General features: G+C 41.3%; 2 protein-coding genes across 8 annotated transcripts in view; both read left to right on the top strand.

The window, feature by feature from the left end:
* LOC121928780 (golgin subfamily B member 1-like) overlaps positions 1–24,453 on the top strand; it is a 231,752-nt gene that overhangs the window by 136,099 nt on the left and 71,200 nt on the right. The window lies entirely within an intron of this gene.
* On the top strand, positions 16,837–20,313 carry LOC121919684 (guanylyl cyclase-activating protein 2-like). The gene is made up of 4 exons (XM_042446517.1): positions 16,837–17,031; positions 17,220–17,369; positions 17,665–17,773; positions 20,162–20,313. Exons 1-4 carry the CDS (start codon positions 16,837–16,839, stop codon positions 20,311–20,313), a joined length of 606 nt encoding a protein of 201 aa, XP_042302451.1.

Raw genomic sequence — 24,453 nt, 5'->3', positions numbered from 1 at the left:
TAGTCCCTTGTTTTATTTGTATATTGCTTGTTTGTAAAATACCTACTTTTTATTATACATATAATCCCAGAGAGAGGAACTGTATCAGTAAAGGACAACCAAATCATGCAAATGATCAGCAAACAATAAGACAAAAGAGAATGCTGGCATTTATGGCTGAATAACATTTTGGTAAGTGCAGAAACACCCATTTGGTCCAAAGTTTTGATAAACAAGCAGGAGGCCTGTGATATTAATATTTTTTCTTTCTCCTGTATGATTTTCGACCCCTTAGGCTGATGAAGAAGCCAGTGGAGCTTTGAAAGTTTGCAACTTGTATAACGTGCATTTTGTTCAGCCTAATAAAGGTACCACTGTTTTGTGGATTTTGGATGTTATTACACTAAGTAGCTCTTCAGTTGAAGTTTATAGGCAGCACAAACTGCATCTGAGGAACAAGGGAATTCCACACTCTGGGATACCTGTATCCAGAATGCCCTTTCTCAAGTTGGTTAAAGCACTCCACCAGATATCTAGGTCCTAAGCTAGGGTGATCAACCTGTGTCCCTCCAGATGTTGTTGGACTACATGTATCATCATCCCTAGCCTGCTAATGGTGGGGAATGCTGAGAGTGACAGTTTGACAAGATCTGAAAGGCCACATCTTGGACACATCCTAAGCCCTATTAAGGCTTTGTATGTCAATATATGTACCTTAATACAGCAAAGTAGTATACTGATAACAAGCACAACTCTTTCCTGGTAGATACTCCTACTTGGCAGACTACCCATGACATTTTGCACTTACTGCAGGCTCTGGACCACACTCAAAAACAGTCTTAGATAGTGTTATTCAAAGTGGTGGTCCTTAGGTCAATGTGGTCCTGAGCCATTTGGACTCCCCATAAAAAGTAGAATTTGAAGCAGTGCAACTGCAAAGTAAAGGCTTGCCTGGAAGCACTTTGGGTCTACAGAAGGTATCTGCTCTTTATGAACTTCATAATCTCTTTTGCTTTCAGCTGTTGTGGGATAGGGGTTACTAGACATACAGTTTTAAGAGCTATGAATCAGAAGGCATTGTGAAGGTATTGCACAAACATTTTATGGAATGCGAAAAAATGGAAGGAGTAGTGGGGAAAGAAAGGAGGGTTATAAGCAGGAGGTTATTGGCTGACCCCAGTAAAATTGGCTGCATTGGGAAACTCCCTTGTGGTGTGAACTGAGCAGATCACAGCATAGCAATATTAGCATACCTGACCTCTTTTACCAGCACAGGGTTCAGGCAGAACTTTGTCATTGTTGAGCACAATAGAGAATACTATTATGGGTTTGGGGTTGGTATGCTTGACTTTTCGGGGGTCTCTTTCAGCCCATTATCTTTACATGCAAACAAATTCAAAATCCTTGCTCACTTTGCAATTCTTGATGAAGATTTCTGTAATCAGAACTAGTAGTGTGCTGAGTTCAGCAGTTCCTCTTAAAGGACAGCTGACAGCAGATAACATTCTTGTGATATGTTTCAGTGGCAGCTAGGATGGCCTGAATAGGTATAGATGGACAGATAAAATTTGTCTTTCTCTCACCACCCCTATCCACTCCTGCACTAGGCCAGGAGAAGGGGCAAAGAGCTGGATTGTCTCTGCAGATCCTATGGAACTATGGATCCTCTAAACATCTGATAGGGTTCAGGAATCTTTTGTATCCTTGCACTATATATATGCATGGGCAAATAAAACTTATACCAAAGAATCTAAGTTTTCACTGACCACCTTCTAAGGCAATTAGACCCTGGATAAACTTGGGACCTCTGAAATGTCTCACCACTGAAAAGCAGGGTTCTCACACACATCAACATCATTCCATATCCCAAATATTAAAATATGAAATGGCTTCTATAGGGAAGGCTATGTGTATCTTTTAAATAAGGGTGGGACTCACCTTTCATTGAAGAAAAGATTAGCAGGTTTATTACCAAGTGTATTTTTTCCTCTTCCCATTACTACGTAATTCAATAAAAAGGTTATGTAATTATCAAACCCGCCTTTAGCCAATAAAGAATAAACATAAACATGTCCTCCTTAGCTATATAAATGCTCATAGTTACACAGAGCAAGAAAAGTGTGTGCAGAAGACTTTGGTCCTTGACGAGCAAGTGTGGCAAGGAGTTATACTGGCAAGTGGTTTTTCCTTTGCTTTCTCTTCTTCATTTATAAGCATGAATGTGTACTGTGTCTGTAATCCCCTGTCTTTGGAGAGAATTAGAAAGTGGGCAGTTAAGATGAAAATGAGTGAGTAGGGACATGGAATACGGGAGTAATTGCTATCATCTAATGCCTTGAAAATAGCACAACTTAGTGCAGCTCTTTCGAGGAGATCAGGAGATGGAGAAAAAGAATTAGACAGTGCCTAGTTGCAGCTACATTACTTGGAGAAGTAGGACTGATTCTCAGTAGGAAGGTGGGAAAGCATCCCTAGTAATGGTATAACAGGGCATGGTAGCTAGGAACAACACTGGCTGGAACAAGTAAGATTTGGGGAAAGCAACCATGTCACAAATCTAAGGCTTCCAAACATTTTCCTGAACCAAAGTAGCAATGGGGCAAGGTAAGCATCTCCAGTACCTGATTAATAGCACCATCACACAGGAGCCTGGGAAAACAGACATTTGGTCAGTAGGAAGCCTGCCCTTCCCTAATTGTGACTATCTGGTCAAACTGATCTCAAAGGGGCAGACCTTATCACATGGGAGGGAACTGCCCAAATCCCATGGATAAATAGGATTTAAATATGGGATTATCCCTCTTGCGGGATTGTTTTCAGATGATGTTGGGCTAATTGAGCATTAACCCACCATTAACCTGTGCAGAAAGTGGGCCAAATTGGTCGCTTTTTACTTTTGGGATTTTCCCAAAAGTAAAAAGCAGCCGATTCTACCCACTTTCTGCATGGGTTAATGTCAGGTTAATGCTCAATTAGCCCAAAATGTCTGAAAACAATTCTGCTTTTGCAAATATCCCTGGGCTCTAAACCCTGTTTATCCATGGGATTTGGGCACTTTGCCTCCCATGTGCTAAGGTCCTATGTCTGAGCACTAGCAGTGTAATACAACTCAAATGCATTCAGAAGCATCTCCCAGTGTGTTCAGTGGAGCTTATTTGCTAGCAAGTGTGTCCAAGTTCACAGCCTAAGCTAGTGTTATGATAGTATTGATCTCTCATCACATCTATTTCCTTTCTCCTCTGTGCCTTCCCATTGCTTATCTCATCACCTGTTGCCTTCTTTGTGGCCAATTACAATGGTGTGGTTAAGTAATATTAGACTTCAGACTTAATGACTTCATGTCTCCCTGCCACCCTGGAAACATTAATATGTATTATTTCATTTAATACATAATATGGTAAGTAAATCTTGCTGAGTGGGGCCCTGGACTCCTTTTTCTGGCAGCACCATTGGGTTCCTGGCTTCACACAATCCAATGCATATGAGACATCTTATGTGTTCCCCAAGAGACACAGAAGGTGCAGAGCATGGTGGTGGGACCACTCTAGCAGCCATGACAGCTGTTACATTTTGTTCATGTTCTCTGGCTCCTCCTTGTCTGCTTAAAAGCTCCTGCAATTTCAGTAGTGCATTCTCTAATATATATATTTCATACAGTGTGGCTGGTTATGGGAATATTGTGCCAAATGCAAGGAACAGGATTTTAAATATGCAATATTGGAATGCTGCAAAATCAGTCCTCTGACAGAGTAAACCAGAATTACTACTACTACTACTACTACTAATAATAATAATAATAATAATATCTGAACATGTAATATTGTCTGCATCTCTGAATCATGGTGAAAGGCAAAGAATTAGACGGGGTGAGCAAAGAACAACCCCCTTGGGATTCTTCAGTACCTGTTACTTCTAAGAGAGCGTCAACTGTTGTGTATGTATTTTTAAGCCTTTGTTCTTAGCTATGAAACTAGAAACTTATTCTCAGGATACAAAGACTTTTTCCCAGTTCCTGATTTAAGATCAGTCTTATTTTTTCATAACATCCAATCCAAAATCCAAATTTGATGATCTTACTTTACAGGTCAAGGAGGAAGCATTTGAGAAGATGAAGTGTCTTTTTGTCTCTGCTTTGGTCATTGCCTTTGTTCTGGCATTGTTCTGCCAATCCGGTAAGTATTAGAGTGATCCAGTAAATTGCAAAGCTCTAGCAAAAGACTGGGTAGAAAAACACGAGTCTTTCTGGGTTGGTGGGATCTTGGATAGTGGTGTTTCTCTCTTCCCACCCACTGAAAATGGCAGAGTAGTAGGTTGTGACCGCACTACCAAAAGAAGGATAGCCCACTAGAATTAAGTAGGCTCTTCCTCAGTGTAGAAGATCAACATCTTCTTTGAGAAGAATAAGACTAATATCAAAAAATGCCTTTGAGAGAATAGGTCTCTCTAAAAATCGAGAGAAGAATGGTTACCTCTATTCTCAATTAAGAGAGCAGGCAGCGTTTTTTGAGTTAGCAGTCCACTGTTATCTGCAGTGAGACCAATATGAGCAGGTTTCAGGCTCTTTTCCTGGTCAGATGTTCTGAACTGGTGTGGTCAGTTTTCTTAAACAATCTTTTATATATTTTAGTGTAACTTTTGTGAGTGCTAAGTGGATTGTCCATTTAGATTAGAGTAGCCTGAGAGCTGTTTTTCCACAGCAACAGTGTTCAGTCAGAGTGAAGAGGACGTGCATGAGTGAAAGCTAATCATGATGTGCTCCTGGGCCATCAAATATCTTCCCATCAAATATCAATTCCCATCACTAAACAAAAGGACAAAATATGTTAGTTTTCACTATTGTGCATACATGACATATGTTTAAGCTTTCTAAAAGGAATGTTTCATGTACATAACATAAGTTTAAGCTTTCTAAACGGAATTTGACTTCAGCAAGATAGCTTGCATTTAGATGATTTGTTTTATTTTTAATTGTTTAATACCTTTTAATTGTGGCCATTCCTTTTTTAAATGTTGTAATATAATTCTTTTATTGGAACTGTTTACAGGTATTTAATAATTTTTAAACTTTTTATTAAATAGGTTTTTAGTGTACTTTGTTCTTAACTTGATGTGAGCTTCTTTGGGTTCCATCCCTGGAGAAAAGTGAGATGTAAATAAAATATAATCATATAAAAGTTCTTTTTTCTCTTGTTTAGGAAGTGCTCTGAAATGTTATAAGTGTGCTCGTGGTCCCTGCAAAAAGACCATAACATGCCCAGCTGGGAAAGATGCTTGCATTGCAGTAAATCTTGGTTAGTACCCTACCATCTATTGCTCTTGCTTGCCTTATGATATGTACAGGTTTTGTGAGCTGTGTTGCTCCTATAACTCACTAACCTAGTAAGTGAATCCATTATTAGAACCTGAGTAAGGACAGGGAATGTTCTGAGGCAAGGCTCTTTTCCCTCCTCCCCAAAATCTCCTGTAGAGCACAAGGAGAGGATTTTAAATTCAGGGCATGTGCCTTTACTGTCCCTCCCGCAGATACTAATGATTAGTGGCATCACTAGTGAGGTGCAAGGAGTGTAGCCTGCACTGGGTGATACCTGAGAGTAGGGGCGACACCCAGTTGGGCCCTCCTCCCACTGTGTGTAGGGTGGGTGGGGGTATAGCTGCCTGTGCCCATCCCTTCTCTGTTGCCCTGGCCGAGGGAGACAAACCAGCAGAGGAGCAGAAATGAGTGCAAGTGTCACTGGAGCTCACCAAGACATCGGTGAAGGAGGGGCAGGCGCATGCACACCTGCCCCTCTCACTTTCCCTAGTACCTTGGCTAGCTTGTCCAAAGAAGCCAAGACACTGGGGAAGGAGGGGCAAATATTCACTCAGCCACCCCCTCTCACATTTCCTGGTACCATTTGCCATTTGTCAATGTAAACAATGACTTATTAAATCCCTGATGAAAACCTAGATGAATTGGGGCATGAAATTAATTTTTAATAAATTATTTCCAACCTTTCTTCTTGACTATTGATGATATTGAGATCTCCTTGGGTTTCTTCAGTCCCCCTCTTTCTCTCCAGGAGTTTTTCTAAAGATTTTCTCTAGGCTGCTGCTTATTGTGCATGAATGCTGCCTCATATGTTTGGCTTCATAGAGACCTACACTGGTAGAATGAATTTGCTTTGGGTATACTAGAGGTGGAAAAATACAGCCATGATCCCCCAGGCATGGCTCCCAATGATGCCTTTTACCCCTCTAGACTTCCCAGAATCCCCCTTTCTGGCCAGAAAAACCACTCAATCACTCATACATACACACCACCACACCCACTACACTTTGCCTTCCTTTAAATTGCAATGGTTCCATCCTATGGAATCATGGGATGTACAGTTTGTGGTGGGGCATTTAGAATTTTTAACCAGAGAACTCTGTAGTGCCTCTGACCGAACTACAAACCCAGGATGCCATAGGATGCAGTAGTGCCTATTAAAGATATCAACAATTCTAAGATATGCAAACGACAACATATTACTAATGGAAAACATCATTACTTGGAACAATTACTAAGGGAGGTCAAGGAAGAAAGTGCAAAGGCAGGCTTGCTGTTGAACATAAAACAAAAATAATGACCACAGAGGATCTACATATATTCAACTTAGACAATGAGGAAATTGAAGCAGCTAAAGATTTTTTGTACCTTGGATCAAATATTGATCAGAATGGAGACTGCTGTGAAGAGATAAGAAAAAGACTAGGAATGGGAAGGACAGCCAAGAGAGAGCTAGAAAATATCCTAAAGAGTAAAGATATACAACTAAGCACTAAAGTTAGAATTGTCCAAGCCATGGTATTTTCCCTCACTATGTATGGATGTGACAGCTGGACAGTGAAAAAAACAGATAAAAAGAAAATCTGTTCATTTTGATTTGAGATGTGGTGCTGGAGAAGAGTGCTGAGGATATTGTGGACAGCCAAAAAGACAAACAAATGGGTCTTAGAACAGACAAACAAATGGGACTTTAATCAAGACTGAAATACCCCTAATAGCCAAGATGACCAAATTGAGACTGTTGTACTTTGGCCACATCATGAGAAGTACAACATAACTCTAGGAAAGGCAGTAGAAGGAGAGGAAGACTGCATGTCAGATGGCTAGCCTCAATTAAGGAGGTCATGGGAATGAATCTATAAGATTTAAGCAGAGCAAGTGGAAGACAGGGGGTCTTGGAGATGTCTCATCCACAGGGTTGCCATGAGTCAAAACTTGAGGGCAGTTAACAATAACAACAAATGCAGTCTCTGGAAATTCTGGAACAGAACATTTGCCCTCCAACATTTCAGTTACCCATAGCTTGAATATACAATGTTGTTGTCGAAAGGCCACCTGGAGCAAACATCAGAGATTTGATCATTGGCAATCCTCCCTTCCCTTGATAGTCTTCCAAGCAATTCCTGAACTAGTTCTGGAGGGCAAAGAAACACTCCAGTTTTACTTTTTAGGCAACACAGATGATTGCAGGAGGGAGGAGGAGAAAGTTTTTATAGTTTCAGCAGTCAATTCTCAGAATATCTTTATACTATAATAGAGCAGGATCTAAAGCCTGCTGTAGTCAGTGAAATTAAATTACAATGATTGCAGCCATAATATCCTCTTGTTAATAATCATTAGCAGCAAAACAGATGCTAAAACCAACAAAATTAATAGCCAATAAACACTAAAGAGCTTTCCCCTTTGTAAAAATCTATTTTTGCATGGTAGTGCTGAAGTCTTCATATTTCTAGGCTCATCTAATTTCTTCCTTCTTTACTAGTTCTTGGATGCCTCTTAAGTGCAAAACTGCATAAAATATGCTTAGGCCACATAATTTTTCCTTTTGACTGTAACACTGAGTATTCTTAGAATTGGATTTTGTGTGTGTGTGTGTGTGTTTAAAGTATAAATGCTATGAATATTTCCTAACTGCATATTTTGTTCTTTAGGCTTGCTAAGAACTAATTGCATGAATTACATTCTCCCTCTTCCCACTTCTTCTCCTTTTCTGTTGGAAGAGCAAAAGACACAGGGAAACAGTTGTTCTCTTAACTGGTTCTGGTTTGAGGTTACTCTCTGGTGTGTTATTAGAACAGGAGCATAAAAGAATGAAGATGATGGTTCTGTCAATGAATAATGTTGTTGTGATATAAGACAATAAGGGTTTGAAAGAAATAGTTTTTAATCTTTAATCTAGTCTACTTGGGATACCTCTATTTTGCTTTTGTAAATGAACTAAACTGTCTTTAATATTCTTAACAGAAAGGTTATATATGCACATCTATAATTTTTCCACTCCACCTATGGGAGTTGATTTTTAAAAGTCTTTAATTGGCTGGTAATCCTATTAAAATGTACTTTTGTGGAATGGTTTATTAGATATTTTAACCTTTCCCCCTTGTTTTCTATCTTTTTACAAAAATGTAAATCAATTTTTTTTGTAAAAGAATCTTTTTCACAAACTTTTTCTTTCTTTTTAAGGTACAAAAAATGTCTTTGGCTGCTGGAAATATTCTGAATGCAATCTAGACAAAGTTGGGGCTTACTACAAATCCAACAGCTTTGGATTCAGCTGTTGCACAGGAAACTTGTGTAACTCAAAACCATTTGTAAAACGTAGTTAAGAAGTCTCATCATGACTTCTTTGCTGACAGTAGTCCAGCTGCTCACCTTCTAAAATGGAATAGAAAAGACATACTGATTTGTTTTTAAATTTTAATTCATACTTATTAGCAGATAGCTCAAGAGAAAGAGCCACACTTGGAGAGATGGAATGACTTATGAAAACAACATGTACCAGCATAACATTTGTTTACTGTGCTATGTAATTGCTTTATCATTTGTGGTCTTTTCTTGAGATACTGCTTTCTACTTACTGTGTGTCTCATCTGAATGATTAGTCTTTCCACAGTTGTGTAATGGAAGCTTGTGATTATAAGTTACTATCTGTTTTATAGGGAGTAGCAGTTCTAAGTTGAAATGTAATTTGAAATTTTCAACATATTTTTCATTCTTACCCATTTTTACCTGTTTGTTAAACCTTTCCTTGATGGCAAGTGTCAAATGTCTTTACTTCCTCCCTCCTTCTTTCCAACTTGGTAACATTTTGCCTTAACAGTTCTCCCAAACAGGATGAGCTAGAGATCAATGTGAACTTTCTGTGGGCTCCCTCCTGGCCAGGCTTCTTTCTTTCTTTCACACATGGATCACAAGCAATATTATTGGACTGCTATTCAATCTGCTGATCTATTGTGCAGTGTTTTCATAATTTGTCCAACCTCTTTATAGTCCAACCACATCATTTTGTGATACCCCAATCTCCATTTGCTATGCTCTAGTTAAGGTAACTTTTCAAACAATTTAATAAGTTATGAAAACACACTGTATAAGCACTGTATACTATTGGCATGCATATCCATAACACATAAATAATAGATTGTCTCTTAGGGTCTATTGCATTTAAAAAATGCATTCCAAGATAGGAAGCCTAAGCATCCCTTCAGGATCTTGGTTTGTGCTGTCTTCAGATGCTGTGTCTACATCAATCTTAGTTATAGCTCTGTTTCCTTCAGTGACTCCCTGGTGTCCTCAGGGACACAGGTGATTGGAGGAAGGAAGAAGGGAAGAAAAAGACAGTCTTCATGTATGAATCTAAGTGAACTTGTCTTAGGATCCAAGCCTGAACTTCTTAGCAGCCAAGTACACCAGTAAATGCATTTGATAGGAGCCCTGAGAAGAGGCTTTCACCAAGGCAGGTTGCCCTCCCACCAGGAACATTTTTTAAAAACGGCTTTTAAAATATTTGATAGACATCTTATTTACGTATAAAGAACAATGCCTAATCCTGTACTAATTATATGAATAGTACTAGCCATAATTGGTAAGAAGTCTCTAAGTGCTACACAATTGTCTATAATGAAACTCTGTATGAAAGCTGAATCATAGAGTTATTGTTTTCTGCTCATGAACAACATAAAATAAAACCTTGCAAATATATTTTCCAAGTCCTTCTTTGACAGGTGATCCAAAACATAGTTGTGTTACAGCTGGGAAAAAGTACCATTGAAATATCCCACTGAAGAAAATAAATGCCATAGTGGTTTTACCAAAAACAACCACCACACTCTATTGGACAATTTCTTCTTGTTGTTATTGTGTTCCTTCAAGTGGTTTCTGACCCTATCACAGGTTTTCCCTGGCAAGATTTGTTCAGAGGGGGCTTTCTTTTGCCATCCTTTGTGGTGGAGAAAGTATAATTTGTGCGAGGTTACCCAGTGGTTTCCATGACCAAGCAGGGATTCAAACCCTTGTCTCCAGAGTCATAGTCCAGTGCTCAAACCACTACATTGGCTCTCACACAATGCATTACACTAATCCACATGGAATATAATTAAGTCCATTATGGCCAGATCTGATATATCCAGGAATGGATGCAGTTGGTGCACTAGCTTTAAGTGTACAAAAGCACTCCAGGCTGCTGTAGAAACATGGGCTTCCAGGCTCAGGGCTGAGTTCAGGAGCACGCCCAAACTGTATTTTTGCATATTCAGGGGGAATGTAGCCTGATCTAACACTCTGGAGTTTGAATCTTCACTTGGCCATGGATACCTAGTGGGTAATCCTGGATAAGTCACATTCTCTCAGCCTCTGGGGAAGGCAAAGATTAATCTTGCCAAGAAAATTCCATGATAAGCTTGCATTAGAATTGCCATAAGTCAGAAAAGACTTGAAGGCACTCTGTGTGGGTCTCCCTTTCAAGAAAATTCAGACAGTGTTATCTGGTGCTGATTACAGGGACCATGGACTTCTTCTACTCCAACAGCTCCTATGGGTGTTGATCTGTTTCCAAGCACAGTTCAAAGTGATCGATATGACCTATACAGCCCTATACCCCTGAGGTCCAGGCTATCTAACAGACTGTATTTTCTCATAAAAGCCTGCACAGACTCTGAGATCCTAAAAAGAGGCACTTCTTTCAGACCAGTGGCATCACTAGAGTTGCTGTCACCTAGTGCAGTAACTCATGATGTCACCCCCATTGGCTTCACTGTAAGGGTGCAGCTAGTGCAGAGCCTTAATGTCATCAAAATGACTGTTCTGCCTTAGACTAGACCTCAGCCTTATGTGAAGAGCAGGTGGAGCAGGCCTTCGTCTAGGATATCACCACCACCTCCTCCTCCTTATCCACCGTGGCTCCCTGGAAGGATCATAAGTGCCCTAATATCCCCATGATCCAGCTATATTTTGATATCATACTGCTGGAGGCCAGTATGGGCTGTAGAGGCTGTGATGATCTACGAAACACCAGGAAATGTAGTATTGTGAACATGGCACATAAATCTCAGACATGTGGATGGCTTGGAACAAAGGGTGAAGGGGCTGGATAGAGGATGCAAACCCCCACTCCTCCACTCTGCATTTCATAAAATCAAAAGATGAGTTCTTGCCAAGAGATCACACAGGACTTGATTCCCTTTTATTCCCTGCTGTCTTCCTAAATATGCTTCCTGTCTGCTCATTTTGGGGTACTTCAGATCTTGTGAGGATGTTGTAAAGTCAATGAAGCTATTATCAATCAAATTGCCCCCCCCTCCCAATTTTGGATATCAAAGTAGGCCACCACTTCAGGAATCTTTTGGGTCCTTTTCAAAGGCTGTAAGTCTTTGTTTCTCATGAAATCACCTTAGCCTGGGGCTAGTTTGAAAGCAGAAATATGACTAGAAAAACATAGCCTATCTTTGCCACAGTCAAACCCACACCTCCCACTTTGTCTAGTGGCTGTTGCCCTTAGGCTTTGTTCTGAGACGCCATTCTTTGTTTTCAGCACTCCCTCTATTCCCATTAGTGTCCCTGAGACTGGTGCTCACAGTTTGAGTAGTTCCTGCTTTCCGCGGACTCTTCTTTAGAATAGGTAGCTATACCCTGCAATCTAACCCTCAAAACTATCTCTCTGTTTTGGCTAGCTCTGTATGCTGGATGTTAGAGTGAGTTATTGTCATATATGTGTTATTTCATATTTCCCCCAAATAAAATTTCTTTCAGTTCACTCATGTTTGGAGTATCTATTGACTAATACTGGTATACATTGGTGCTTTTGGTCCTAAGGTTACATTCTTTCACAAGCCAAGCCAACACTCCCCAATATATTAAAAATAGACTGTTGTGAGTGGTGAGGTTCTCCAAGCCTCACATATTTGTGGGTAACAGGACACCCACGTATTGTAGCACCTGTCACTGCCCTCACCTCTGCTCCACATGTGCCTGAGGTTCTTGCTCAGTTGGTGCTTGGCACCAATGATTGATGATCGGCACTTGCTTGGTAACCAAGAGGACGACAGGGGCCATGACCATGATAGTCTCAATGGGGATGGCTTCCTCCATCTCCAATGGCTGGGACATGCTGGAGTCCAGCACTCCAGGTATAACAGTTGCCACCAGACCAGTGTTGCCTGATTGCCTCCTCTGCACCCCACCATTTCCTCCACATTGCCTGCTTCCTTGTCACCCATGAACTCCCTCAGCCTCCCTAGCTGCTGGGGCTGCCAATGTACTCTCCTAAAAGAGTCATGTTCACAGTCTGGGGTTGTTTATTGCTTCAGCATTGCCACTATAAGCCTGTGACTCTGTGTGACTATCTGCAGCCATGCTGGATGGAAACAGCTTGGCTAGATGGGAACTGTGGACCAACAGCAGCTGTGAATGAGCCAAATGAAAACATATATGAAGTTCTTGGAGTGATCAAGCAGTTAGGAATGTGCACAGACATGGGCATATTATCACTCATCTATTTGGAATGAGATTTCAGGACACCAAATTTAGTTCTCCCCCCTCTTTTGACAAAGCTAGTATCTTGACAGGGAAGAAAAGGGACCCTTCTCTATTATAAACATATACCATTTGACTGGGTGTATTACATACAGAGCCTGTGTGGTATAGTGGTCTAAATGTTGAACTAGAAGTCTGGAAGATGGGGGTCCAAACCCCCATTCAGCCTTGGAAACCCATTGGGTTACCTTAGGCAAGTCACACTTCTCAGCCTCAGAAGAAGACAATGGCAAAACCATTCTGAGCAAATTTTGCCAAGAAAACACAGTGACAGGTTGGCCATTGTCATAAGTCAGGGATGACTTGAAAGGACCAGGGGCATTACTAGGGGGGTGCATGGAGTCTGGATCGCACCAGGTGACATCTTCAGGGAGGTGACACCAGTGCTCCCCAAACATCTGCCTTTTGGCAGAAGCAATTTCCTGTGTTTGCCTGTCTCCCTTTAAAATGCTGGAGCTCAGTGGGAGAGATAAAGTGAGTGGGGCATGGCACAGTCAGAGGAGAAAGGAGAAGCCTCATATTTAAAAAAAATTAAATCCTTTTAAAATTTTATTTAAAAACATCACATCTTACCAATTTTCCACTTTAATTACATGAATATATGTACATGTGTAGTAAGGTGGTGGACCCAGGTGTAGAGAGGACGGGGAGGACAGAAGTGGAGCAGGTGGAAGAAGGGGAGGAGAGGAAGATTGAGGAGGAGGGGCGAGAAGAACAAGGAGGTGGTCCTGAGGCGGAGACAGGAGAAGAGAGGTGGGGCGAGCGAAGGATAAAAGGAGAGGGAGAGTGGTGCGCGGGAGGCAGAGGACGTCGCGGAAGAGGAGGACGGGGAGCCGCGGTCGAGTCAGGGACAGGCCAGGTAAAAAGAAGCCCTGGTAGGGAAGGGCTACCGGTCACCCTGCAGGCTCGTCCTACTTTCCGGAAGCGAGGCCCCCACCAAGGGATAGAGCTCAGAGACCCCAGGACGGAGGGGGAGTTCAACTACTCAGACGAGGAAAAGCCATCTACTAGAGGACGGGAGGATAAATGGTGGGATGATAAGGGAGAGAAGTGGGAGTGGGGACCCATCCCGCTTGAGAGAGAAAAGGCTGAAACCGAGCCGCTGGATAAGTATTTTGGGGAACGCCGGAGATCTGAAGACAAAGGCTCCAACTCACGGGGAGACGTATCCACCGGAGGTTCTACTAGAGACTTGTGAATATCTTAGTTGTTTGTTGGCTTGAAGCCTAGTTGTTGTTGCACTGGAAAGGAAGTTGGTGGTTGAATAAACACTGTTGCAGAGAAAACACGTGCCAAGTAAGTTTGTTGCTCACGTGGCGCCATCTTCCTGAGTTAATTGGGAATTATGCAGCCAGGCACGCCAGCCCCGCCCACAACATGTAAAAACATTTAGGCTGCCTTCCATGGTGTTCACTGCAAATACTCAGTGTGAAGGTTTTTCCTGATCCCTAATTCTACTACATGTAAGGACTTGGATAGCACCAATTGTGCACTGGTGTCCCTGGTGTTGGTGTCACCTGGTGCGGGTGCCTGGTGCAATGGGGGGGGGGGAGCCAGATGCTCACTCAGGGCTGCCTGGCAGGGGAGTGGCCAGGCAAGTGAGGCACCAGGGAATATGGGAGGTGTGTATGTGCTGCACCTTCCCCAGTGATTTAGTTGGCTCAGGTAAGCAAGCCGAGGCATCAAGGAAGGTAGGAAGGGTGTCTACCGGGAGTGGCATCACTAAGGGGTTGCGGGGGTTGTGTAACACAGCAGGTGACACCCTATGGGGTGTGACACCACTGCTCCTCAAACATCTACATTTTCCAGGAATGGGCTGTGGCATTCACTTGTGCTGCTTTAAAATGCTGAAGAGATGGTGTGAGTAAGGTGAGACTCAGTGAGAGGAGAAAGGAGAGGGCCCAGATTTTTTTTTTAAAAAAAATAAATTTAAAAAAATCTTTTAAAACATCACATTTTACCAAATTTTCACTTTAACCACATGAAACTATGTTTATGTAACATTTATTCTGTATCATATTGTAATTTAAAGGTATAATTTTAATTTTGCTAGGTGTTTATGTTACAACTATTACTATTGCATTCAGTGATATATGGGAATTATGATTTATGAGTAAATTAGTACAAAAGCCATTACTAAGGAGTCTGTTTGGGCGTGGTATGGGAGGAGATCAATAGTGCGTGTGTGTATGACACCATGAGTTATTGCACTGGGTAACACCAACCCTAGTGATGCCACTAGGTCCACATTCCTAGTTGCACTACCACCCCGTGACACCACCGTAACTGTGGATGCCTGATTCCTCTGAGCTAGGAAAGGACAGAACTGAACAAAGGTACATTGACCTCTTTGATGTAGAAGATCTGTATGTTTTGTGCTACGGACAAATTGCAGCTATGTCAAGAGGGAGAAGATTTTCACCAGAAAAACAATTCAGGGAAAATATAACTTGTCTATTGCCCTGATCTTCATTGGATTTGCTCCCATTTATACTGCTGTTTATGAAACTTAACCAAATAGATTTCTTGCTGCAATATCTTGCTCTGTCCATTAGAACATACACTTTTGACAGAGGCACTGGCATCCCAAGTAGTGAATTCCCCTATCCAATAATGTACCGTGAAGATGAATTTACAGCAAGGATATATACTTAGAATGAGTATGAGTCCAGACATGTGTCTTCAGAGCACACCTGATAACAGCTCAGAATTATATGTTGGTATGCCCCTATAAAAAGTCTGACACATATGTCACAAAACATGTATTGTGTTTTCTTCTTTCAAAGACTGCACTCTGGTGTTCATTATGCTTAAGTATCTTATTTTCTTTACCTAGAATCAAACTTATTGAGTTGGAAGAGATCACAGAGATCATCCAGTCCAACCCCCTGCCATGCAGAAATACACAATCAAAGCACTCCTGTGTATATTTCTAAATGGATAGTGGACAGTATTCATATAACACATCTGTTGATTCTTAATATCTGGGAAGAATCTTTCACTGCAAATGGCAAAGTGGTGTAGTCAAATGAACCTGCCCAGTTTAAAGATGTAAGATGCCAATATGGGCAAGCTGCTATCTAGATCAACATCAGTATAGCAAGAGGCCCATGTGATTTGGTTGATGATAGTACACATAATTACCATAGAATAATAGAATCGTAGAGTTGGAAGAGACCACAAGGGCCATCCAGTCCAACCCCCTGCCATGCAGGAAATCACAATCAAAGCATCCCTGACAGATGGCCATCCAGCCACTGCTTAAAGACCTCCAAGGAGGGAGACTCCACTACATTCCAAGGAAGGAGTGTGTTCCACTGTCGAACAGCTCTGACTGTCAGGAAGTTCCTCCTAATCTTGAGATGGAATCTCTTTTCCTGTCGCTTGCATCCATTGTTCCGGGTCCTGTTCTCTGGAGCAGCAGAAAACAAGCTTGCTCCCTCCTCAATATTTAAACAGGGCTATCATATCACCTCTTAACCTTCTTTTCTCCAGGCTAAACATCCCCAGCTCCCTAAGTCGTTCCTCATAGGGCATGGTTTCCAGACCCTTCACTATTTTAGTCGCCCTCCTTTGGACATGCTCCAGTTTCTCAATGTCCTAGCTAGTGCCTATATATCACTGGGCCAGGGAATTTTACTCTGATGGGTCAACTCAAGATGCTGGAACTATTTGGTGCAGCATCCTGGATAGGTTCTTTAAAATTTCAAACTAAAACCTGGATTCATCACACCACTGACATGGAAGCTATTAGCAGCAACTACAAAATTATTAGAATGAAAAAACAAACAAACCATATACCTGTTATGCAATCTGTTATTGAAAGATAAAATACTCTTGAAGTGTTATGCAACACACAAAAGAAACACAATGAGGAAGGCATTATCTTTAGATTAGAAAAGCAACCCATTGTTCTGGTTTAAAGCTCTTTGCTGAATAGCACTGCTATATGTCACTTATGTTTTCTTCAGAGAAGAATATAAGACACTGGAAAGCTTTTAAGGGCATACATTCCTTATAGAATGGGGCAATACCACACTTGTAACATGAAAGGAATTGAAGTGGCAGAATTACAGGATTTGTACAAGAAGTTTGTTGTAGAATGTCCCAGTGGAGGGCTCTATCTCCGTGAATTCAAGCAGTTTTTTGGGATTACTAGCCAGAGTGAGGCATCTGAATATGCTGAAAGTGCCTTTAAATCCTTTGACAGGAATGGGGTGAGTTTTATTTTAAAAGGGGGTAGAAAATAGGGGAGTTCTTTGTGGACTGCATTAGGTCAGTATGGTGGCTGATTACCTAGGCATGTCATGCAAACGAAGAGTTTCCTCTGCCCTTTTGGGACCGTTTAAATTTTTTCATGCTTCCTGATAACAGTTTTGTAATTATTTTTCTTTTAACATTTCAGGATGGTAAGATAGACTTTTTGGAGTATGTAGCAGTTTTAAATCTAGTGCTAAGAGGCAAACCTGAGCACAAACTGAAATGGTTATTTAAAGTGTATGACACAGATGGAAATGGTTTTCTTGATAAGACTGAACTACAGAAAATGCTGAAGGTAAGAGCTCTTGTATTTAATGCTTTAAACTTAAGATGATTGTTTAGGCTGCCTTCTTTGCTGAACAAGGGTCACATTTGCATCTTATGTTATACAAAGCCGTCAGACTGGCTGACTCTCTTCACATGTAACTGAAAGAAATCATAGCAAAATTGGCTTTTAGGTCAGATGCATAACTGGATCAAAAATATCAATTGTATGGCATCTAAGCAAAGCTCCATGGGGTAGGATCTTGTCCTTTTTGTCTTCATACCCATGATGTTTAATTTTCTGTTTTAAAAAACAATCTTTTCAGAGTGTCTATAATGTCAAACAAGGATGGGCAAGAAACACAGATACTCAGCTGTCATCCCCAGAGGAGGTGTGTGACAGGATATTTCAACTAATGGATGAAAACAATGATGGTAAATGTATTCTTTGTATTTTCTACAGGTTTCCCAAAGTACATTTGTATTTCTGTTTAAATGAATTTATCAGTGTACTCTGCCTAGGTACAGTACATAAACCAAGCAGGGGGGAAAATGTAATACCCAGTTTCAATTTCAGTCTCACTGCCATAATAATCAACAGGCAACATTGTTTCTCGCCAACTCACTTGTAGTTTTAAGCTATGCACATTAAGTAGGGCAGAAGCTTGGGAACTGGCTTTTCTGTGTAGATGGTTGCTGCCAGATTGAAAAAGATTTGAAAACAGTAAATGTACAGTACATGCTCAATCTATTTTTGGAATACAGAAGCAAGCAAAAATTTAACTTTTATATACAACACTGATAACTTGAATCTTTCAATTGATTCATTTTATATTAATTTTGACTTTTTCTACTGCACAGTCATCCAGTTCCAAAACACTAAGGAAATCCTGATAGCAAAATAGATTTAAAGTAGTGCAGATGCACAGGAATATCCTGGGTTATAATAAACATTAGGATAATGAAAGATGACAAGAAGTGGGCTTATCCCCTAACAAGATGCTCAGGTACTAGCATGGGGTGAGTAAATGTGGTAGATCTGAATGATGGGGGACATTTTTGCCTCTGAGGCCTTTGGGGGCTGCACAGATAAAATGCAAATAAACAGCAGAACCAGACCTGGCAATACGTCCATTTCTGGCTTTTTTCAATGGGCCTCTTTTGATGTCAAACAGTTCAAAGTACCATTGCAACCTGCATTAAAAGCTAAATTGCCATTCCTGAAGGCTTCCAGAAGGAGCAATTCACCTTTTCACAGGGAGGTAGAAAAAAGGAGTATGGAAGAGTTCTGAGGAGCCCTGGATGGGGTGTCACAAGCAATCCCAGAACCACACATTGCCAATCTATGTGCTAGCAAAACTGACACCACCATAACAACACAGGTGATAATGGCTCAGTAGTAAAAAACATACAGATTCAGCCGCTGACATCTACATTCTCAGGGCTAATAAAGAATCTTAGTGGAAAAGTCAGAAAGCAACTGCTGGCCCGGCTACTTTTGTCAATAATTGGGTTCCAAGGGACTAACGGTCAGACTCAGTGCAAGACAACTTCCAATGTTCCTAAGATAGAGTGAGTTGTACAATGGCTTGTGAAAGAGCTTGTAAACTACTTGTTAAATAGTGTGCATAACCATTTGCAAAACTTTGTCCTAGTAAACTCAAAGGACTGGAAGTACAGGGCTAAAAAAAGAAGAATAAAGGAATAAAAGAAGATTTCTTCAAAAAACATAAGTCTTGAACTAGAATAATATTATTGAAAATAACCCCTTGCTTCCTAAAAAGTCGATGGTTGTTTTTATACCACTGTGCAAAATGCTATTAGGTCTGTGGAGGTTCATGGGTGCCTGCTTCCAGCTTTTATTCATGCAATCCTGGAAAACACGGTATACTGCGGGTGCACTCTGTGTGTGTGTGTGTGTGTGTGTATAGAGAGAGGAGTTTATATTTCCCTGCCTCTCCCAATGGATCGAGGTGGGATTATGGCTCATTAAAATACACATAAAAATACATTGATAAAACAAAATAACAATTAGCAAATAGCTCAACCGTATATGTTTATTCAGACGAAAGCCCTAGGTATTCAACTGTTTTTCCCCCTGTTATAAGTATATTCAGGACATCAGTCTACATTACATCTTGCGCAACAAGGAAAACATGGCCAGTTACTTGAAGAAGAATGCTTCCCTGAAAACACCTCAGCAGCTGTTAGCATAGCTAAATAGATAATGCCACAGATCCCAATAGATTTTTAGAGGAACCTTTCCAGTTCCTAACTGCTGTTACAAGAAGGCAACTCTTATTGACTCACTTAAAAGATATACTGAGAGGAGTTGCTTAAGAAGTATAAAGAAAACAGTGGTTTAATTTTGCCGTGAATGTTTTTTAATGCATTTATTTTTAGAATCTGATGGCTCTATTTCAGGAAACTACAAGCTCAGCATGCCTGCTTTCTTTCCTCCTAATTCAGGGTTGGAACAAAAAGAGGTGGAAAGAACAGTGATCATAGTTTTCTCCATTCTATTTCCCAGCTTTGTGGAAAATACTGAGGGATGGAGAATGTATATTACCTTGAAAGTCTGACCATCAGTGTTTGTTTTTAATTTTGCAGTCTTCAGGTACTATAGTTTTTTTATAAACTAGAGAATGAAAATGTCATTTTTGGTACAAGAGTATTGGATTATAGCCTAAATGTCTTCATAAATCCTCTGGTTTGTGTTTGACAGCCCTGCTCTAAAGCAATCCTACCTTGTATACAGTCTGATAACTGCAGTCATCAATAGTTTAGGCTTCTCTAACAAATAGGTTTTCTCTATTCTTCCAGGAAAACTTTCCCTAAAAGAGTTTGTTGATGGAGTACAACAAGATGATTGGATAAGGAAAATGCTAAGTGTAGAAATAAATCCCACAAAATGGATCCTTGAACATCAGGGAAAAAAGACAGACGTAAAGGACAAGCATGAAGAAATACAATAAGTAAACAATACTAGTGCTGGTTTGTATGGGAATTATTTTTTCAGGGTGACATTATGATCTTAGGAAATAAAAGATACTAAAAGATTTATAAATCTAAAGCTTGCAGATTTTTAGCAATATTATGCTGTGGTCCAATTCAAAGGCATTATTTTTTGAATTGGACCACAGCATAATATTGCTAAAAATCTGCAAGCTTTAGATTTATACATCTTTCTTAACTGGGCAATGGCAGCACCTTAAAATTTACTTGTGAAACATTGCTATAGTATAGACTATATTATTTGCATATGTGGGCACAAATGGATCTAAACTCACATATTTCTTCAATCCCTGAATAACTATGCACCGGGTTCCAGCTTCAAAATACAACCAACAGCTTTATCATTGTTGCAACTGTTTGGCCCATGGAGGCATAAATATGTTCCCTTCTCTATTCCTCTGTAGACTACCCTTCTGTTTTCTGTCATTTCCTCACACATAAATTCCATGTCAAGTTCCTTCCTTCTTGCTTTCATCATTATTACAGTTTTCATTTCCTACCAATTTATTTCCTGTATCCATCACTTCCTACTCTAAGTATCTATGCAAACACTGTTCTGTGATGCAAAGTTTTCTAGCTCTCTTATGACCTGCTGGACAGAGATGGTGAAAAATGGCCACAAACTGTCTGAGGTGCTTTGTAAGAAAATATCTGGGCTGATGCTGTCATCTGCAAAAACAGTTTATGAATTTTGCTGGAGAGCTGGTTCAGGATTTCAAGGAACCAATATTGTTTTGGGAATAGCACCACATGTTTACGTGCTTGCTTCTGTACACTTGTAATGTCTGCTCCGCTCAAGCATTTGTAAATAAACAGATTATTAAAAAGCTCTAAGCCTCTCCACTGCTCACTTATTAAGCAATGCTTAACTCTGCTCACTTTAAAGAGGTCAGTTACATAGTTCTGTGAACTGTAAGTGCCAAGGCAAGCATCTAATGTCCACTGTGGCCGTCTACGTCAGGTTGCAATTCAGCTCTAGCCAGATTGGCTAAGGGGAAGGAATTATGGAAGCTGTGACCACAGAGTTTATCAGACAAGGGAAATTGGAAGTATAATCCAATGGCAATCCGAACGCAATCATGGGGTTTCACGTTATTGCGTGATAAGACTACTACGTGCAATTTCGGGCAATGGGAAGTCAGTCCGAACGCAATCCTGGGGTTTCACGTTATTGCGTGAGAGGTGATCACATGCAATTTTGGGCAATGGCAAGCTATTTTCGGGCAATGGGAAGTCAGTTTGAACGCAATTCGAATTCATGTAAATTAGCTAATTCAGCAAATTCACGTGAATGCATTCTGGCCCCACTTTCTTTTCATCCAAAATTAAGAGAAATTCCTCCAGTGTGATAAACTCCCACAAAACATCTGGTGGAGGGCCACATTTGCCATTCCAATAGCCCCTCTTTGGTCAAAACCTCAAGGGCCATCAAGTCCAATGCTTTGCCATGCAGGAATTCACAATCAAAGCATCTCTGACAGATGGCCACCCAGCCTCTGTTTAAAGACCTCCAAAGAAGAAGATCTTCAGTTATGTCTTGCACAGGCACCTTCAGATGGGCAGCTGCTGTTTGGCCCTGCCTTGTTCCCAAGCACCTCAGGATAGTAAGGCTTCTCCAGTCAGTCTTCCTTTCCCTCTCTCCTGAAACCCAAGCTGCCATCCTTTTCTGTAATGGCCTTTGCCTACTCTGAGAGACCAGTGAATCTTCACAACCACTGTATATATACTGATTCAAAGATATAGCCATGTTAGTCTGTAGAATCAGGATGTAGCGAGATTTTGAAGCAGTTTTGAGACTGAGTGAAAGAAAGAAGTTGGCAGCACACTTGTAGACTAAACTCATGATGCCAACTTCTATCTTTCGTTAGTCTCAAAGGTGCTACAGGATCTCTCCACATATTGTACATACTGATGTATATATAAATCTAGACATTTTAGTTTAAGGCCAACTTATCCATGGGTCAATGTAAGCACTGTACGTTTTAACTCTTATTTAAAAAGGAAACAATTCTCTGGTGAAAGAACTCTAGAAGAATTCTAGAGAACTCAGAAGCTTGCAGACTTTGGCATTTTGGTTGGTCCTAAAAAAGGCTATGCATTTATTTATTTATAAACAAATAGGGGGGAAGAGAACATGGGGTAGGATTCATGGTTTCTGAAAGGGCTTGTTGTTATTGTAAATAGCAGCCAAGTCATCTTCAGGGTCAGATGTCCTCCTTTTCCAGGACATGTCCTCCATTTCAACCTTGTATCCAGGAGGACATTCCAAATGCCCTTCATTCTGAGCATGACTAAGCATGAATTTAATATTTTATATGAGGTTTTTTTTAAAGCTTTTTTTGGTCCTATCTTAATTTTTTCTTGACTGTCCTACACTTTGCAGTGCCTTGTCTTCCTTTGCGGTGAGGACACTGGGTCGCCCTGGTTGTCTCCAACTTCAATGGTGACCCTCAAAGACCCCCGTTACTAACAGAGCTGCTAAGGTCTTGCAAACTATGCATCTTCTTTAATGAAATGAACAGTAAAGTAAGAATTTATCTTTTATGTCGCTCTGAGAAACACGGGTGCAAAGTGGCACACGGGCATTTCCAAAATCGAAAATTTAACCCAAGGGTCATAATTTACCTCTTTCTGGATCCTATTATTTAGGGTGGCTATACCTGTCCTTCAGCCCTAAAGGCTCTCAGAGTGGCTTACACTCATTACTGTTTTCTATGTTCCCTGCCCTCAGGCTTACCTCCCATCCCAGTCCCACAGCTGTGTAAATAGGTTTTACATCCTGAGGCCTGGATGTCACTCTGTAATGATGCATCTGAAGAAGTGGGTTTATAGCCACAAGGAGCTCAGGCAAACATAAAACCCATTCTTAAAGGCTCTGCATTCCTTAAAGGCATTCCTTCCCTGCGCCTCCTTTTGATGCCGAAAGAGACTGAGATGAACGTGGTGAATGTCTTTGGAAATAAATAAACTTTAATGGAAAAGTCCCTCTGAACTAGAAACTTGCCAAGAAAGCTCTAAAGCAGATTTGCCTTAAGGTTGCCCTAAGTCTCTATGGCTAATACACAATACTATAAAACTATTAAAATACACTCCTATGAGTAGATTATTCTAAGATAGATAGATAGATAGATAGTGATGATTTAAAATTGATTGGCCAAAGCCTGCCACCAGCTACCCAGGCTAAATGTCTCCCAAAACTACAAATCCCAGGATTCCATAGCACAGAGCCAGGGCGGTTAAAAGCGGTGTCAAACTGGGTTACTTCTCTAATGCAGATGCAACCACAAAAACAATGATCACCACTGAAGAATCCCACCCTCTTGCTATGAGCGCCGACGGCCACTAGAGGCCACTGTCGGACCAGGTGGGTTGGTAAATGTTTGGCGAGTGGCGACGCACGCGAGGAAGACAGAAAAGGGCGGGGCGGGGCGTAGCCACGCCTCTCCTGCCCTCCAATTGGATGCGCTCTGGGCAGCGGACGTCACGTCCTGGCGTGCGTCGGGCTCGCGCTGGCCGCTTCCCGTCGCGGCCAAAGTGATGGTCCGGCCGCCGCTGCGTCGCTGGCCCTAGAAATGCCTCTGCCGGGTGGGTCAGTAGGGGCTGCTTGGAGCCTGTGAGGCCCAAGCCCCGCCCACCCCTTGCGCGCGCTCTCTCTCTCTCTCTCTCTCTCTCTCAGGTGAGTGCCTTCAACCAACCTCCCCCCTTTGAAGAAAGGGTGTCCTCGCGCCCAGCCCGGAAGTGGTTTCCCTTAGAAGCCCCGCCCCTCCCTTTTTCTTAAAGGGACACGCCCCTCTTTTCAAGGCTCCAGTTGGGGGGCTTCTGAAGGGGATGGATAGGCTAGTGTAGTCCCTAAACTGTGCTCTTTAAGGGGATTTTGGACTTCAGTTCCCAGAAGCCTCAGCCACGTTGGCCAATAGCCTGGGATTCTGGGAGCTGAAGTCCATAATCCCTTAAAGGGCACAGTTTGGGGGAGCCACTGGCTACAAGGTCTCTCTACAGCAGTGGTCCCCAAACTGTGCCCTTTAAGGGGATTTTGGACTTCAGCTCCCAGAAGCCTCAGCCACGTTGGCCAATAGCCTGGGATTCTGGGAGCTGAAGTC

The sequence above is a fragment of the Sceloporus undulatus genome, chromosome 1 (genome assembly GCF_019175285.1).
Source record: "Sceloporus undulatus isolate JIND9_A2432 ecotype Alabama chromosome 1, SceUnd_v1.1, whole genome shotgun sequence".
In the NCBI taxonomy this organism is placed as follows: Eukaryota; Metazoa; Chordata; class Lepidosauria; order Squamata; family Phrynosomatidae; genus Sceloporus; species Sceloporus undulatus.
Note: the sequence above shows the minus strand (reverse complement) of the source record. Positions and strands in the feature narration are given on the sequence as shown.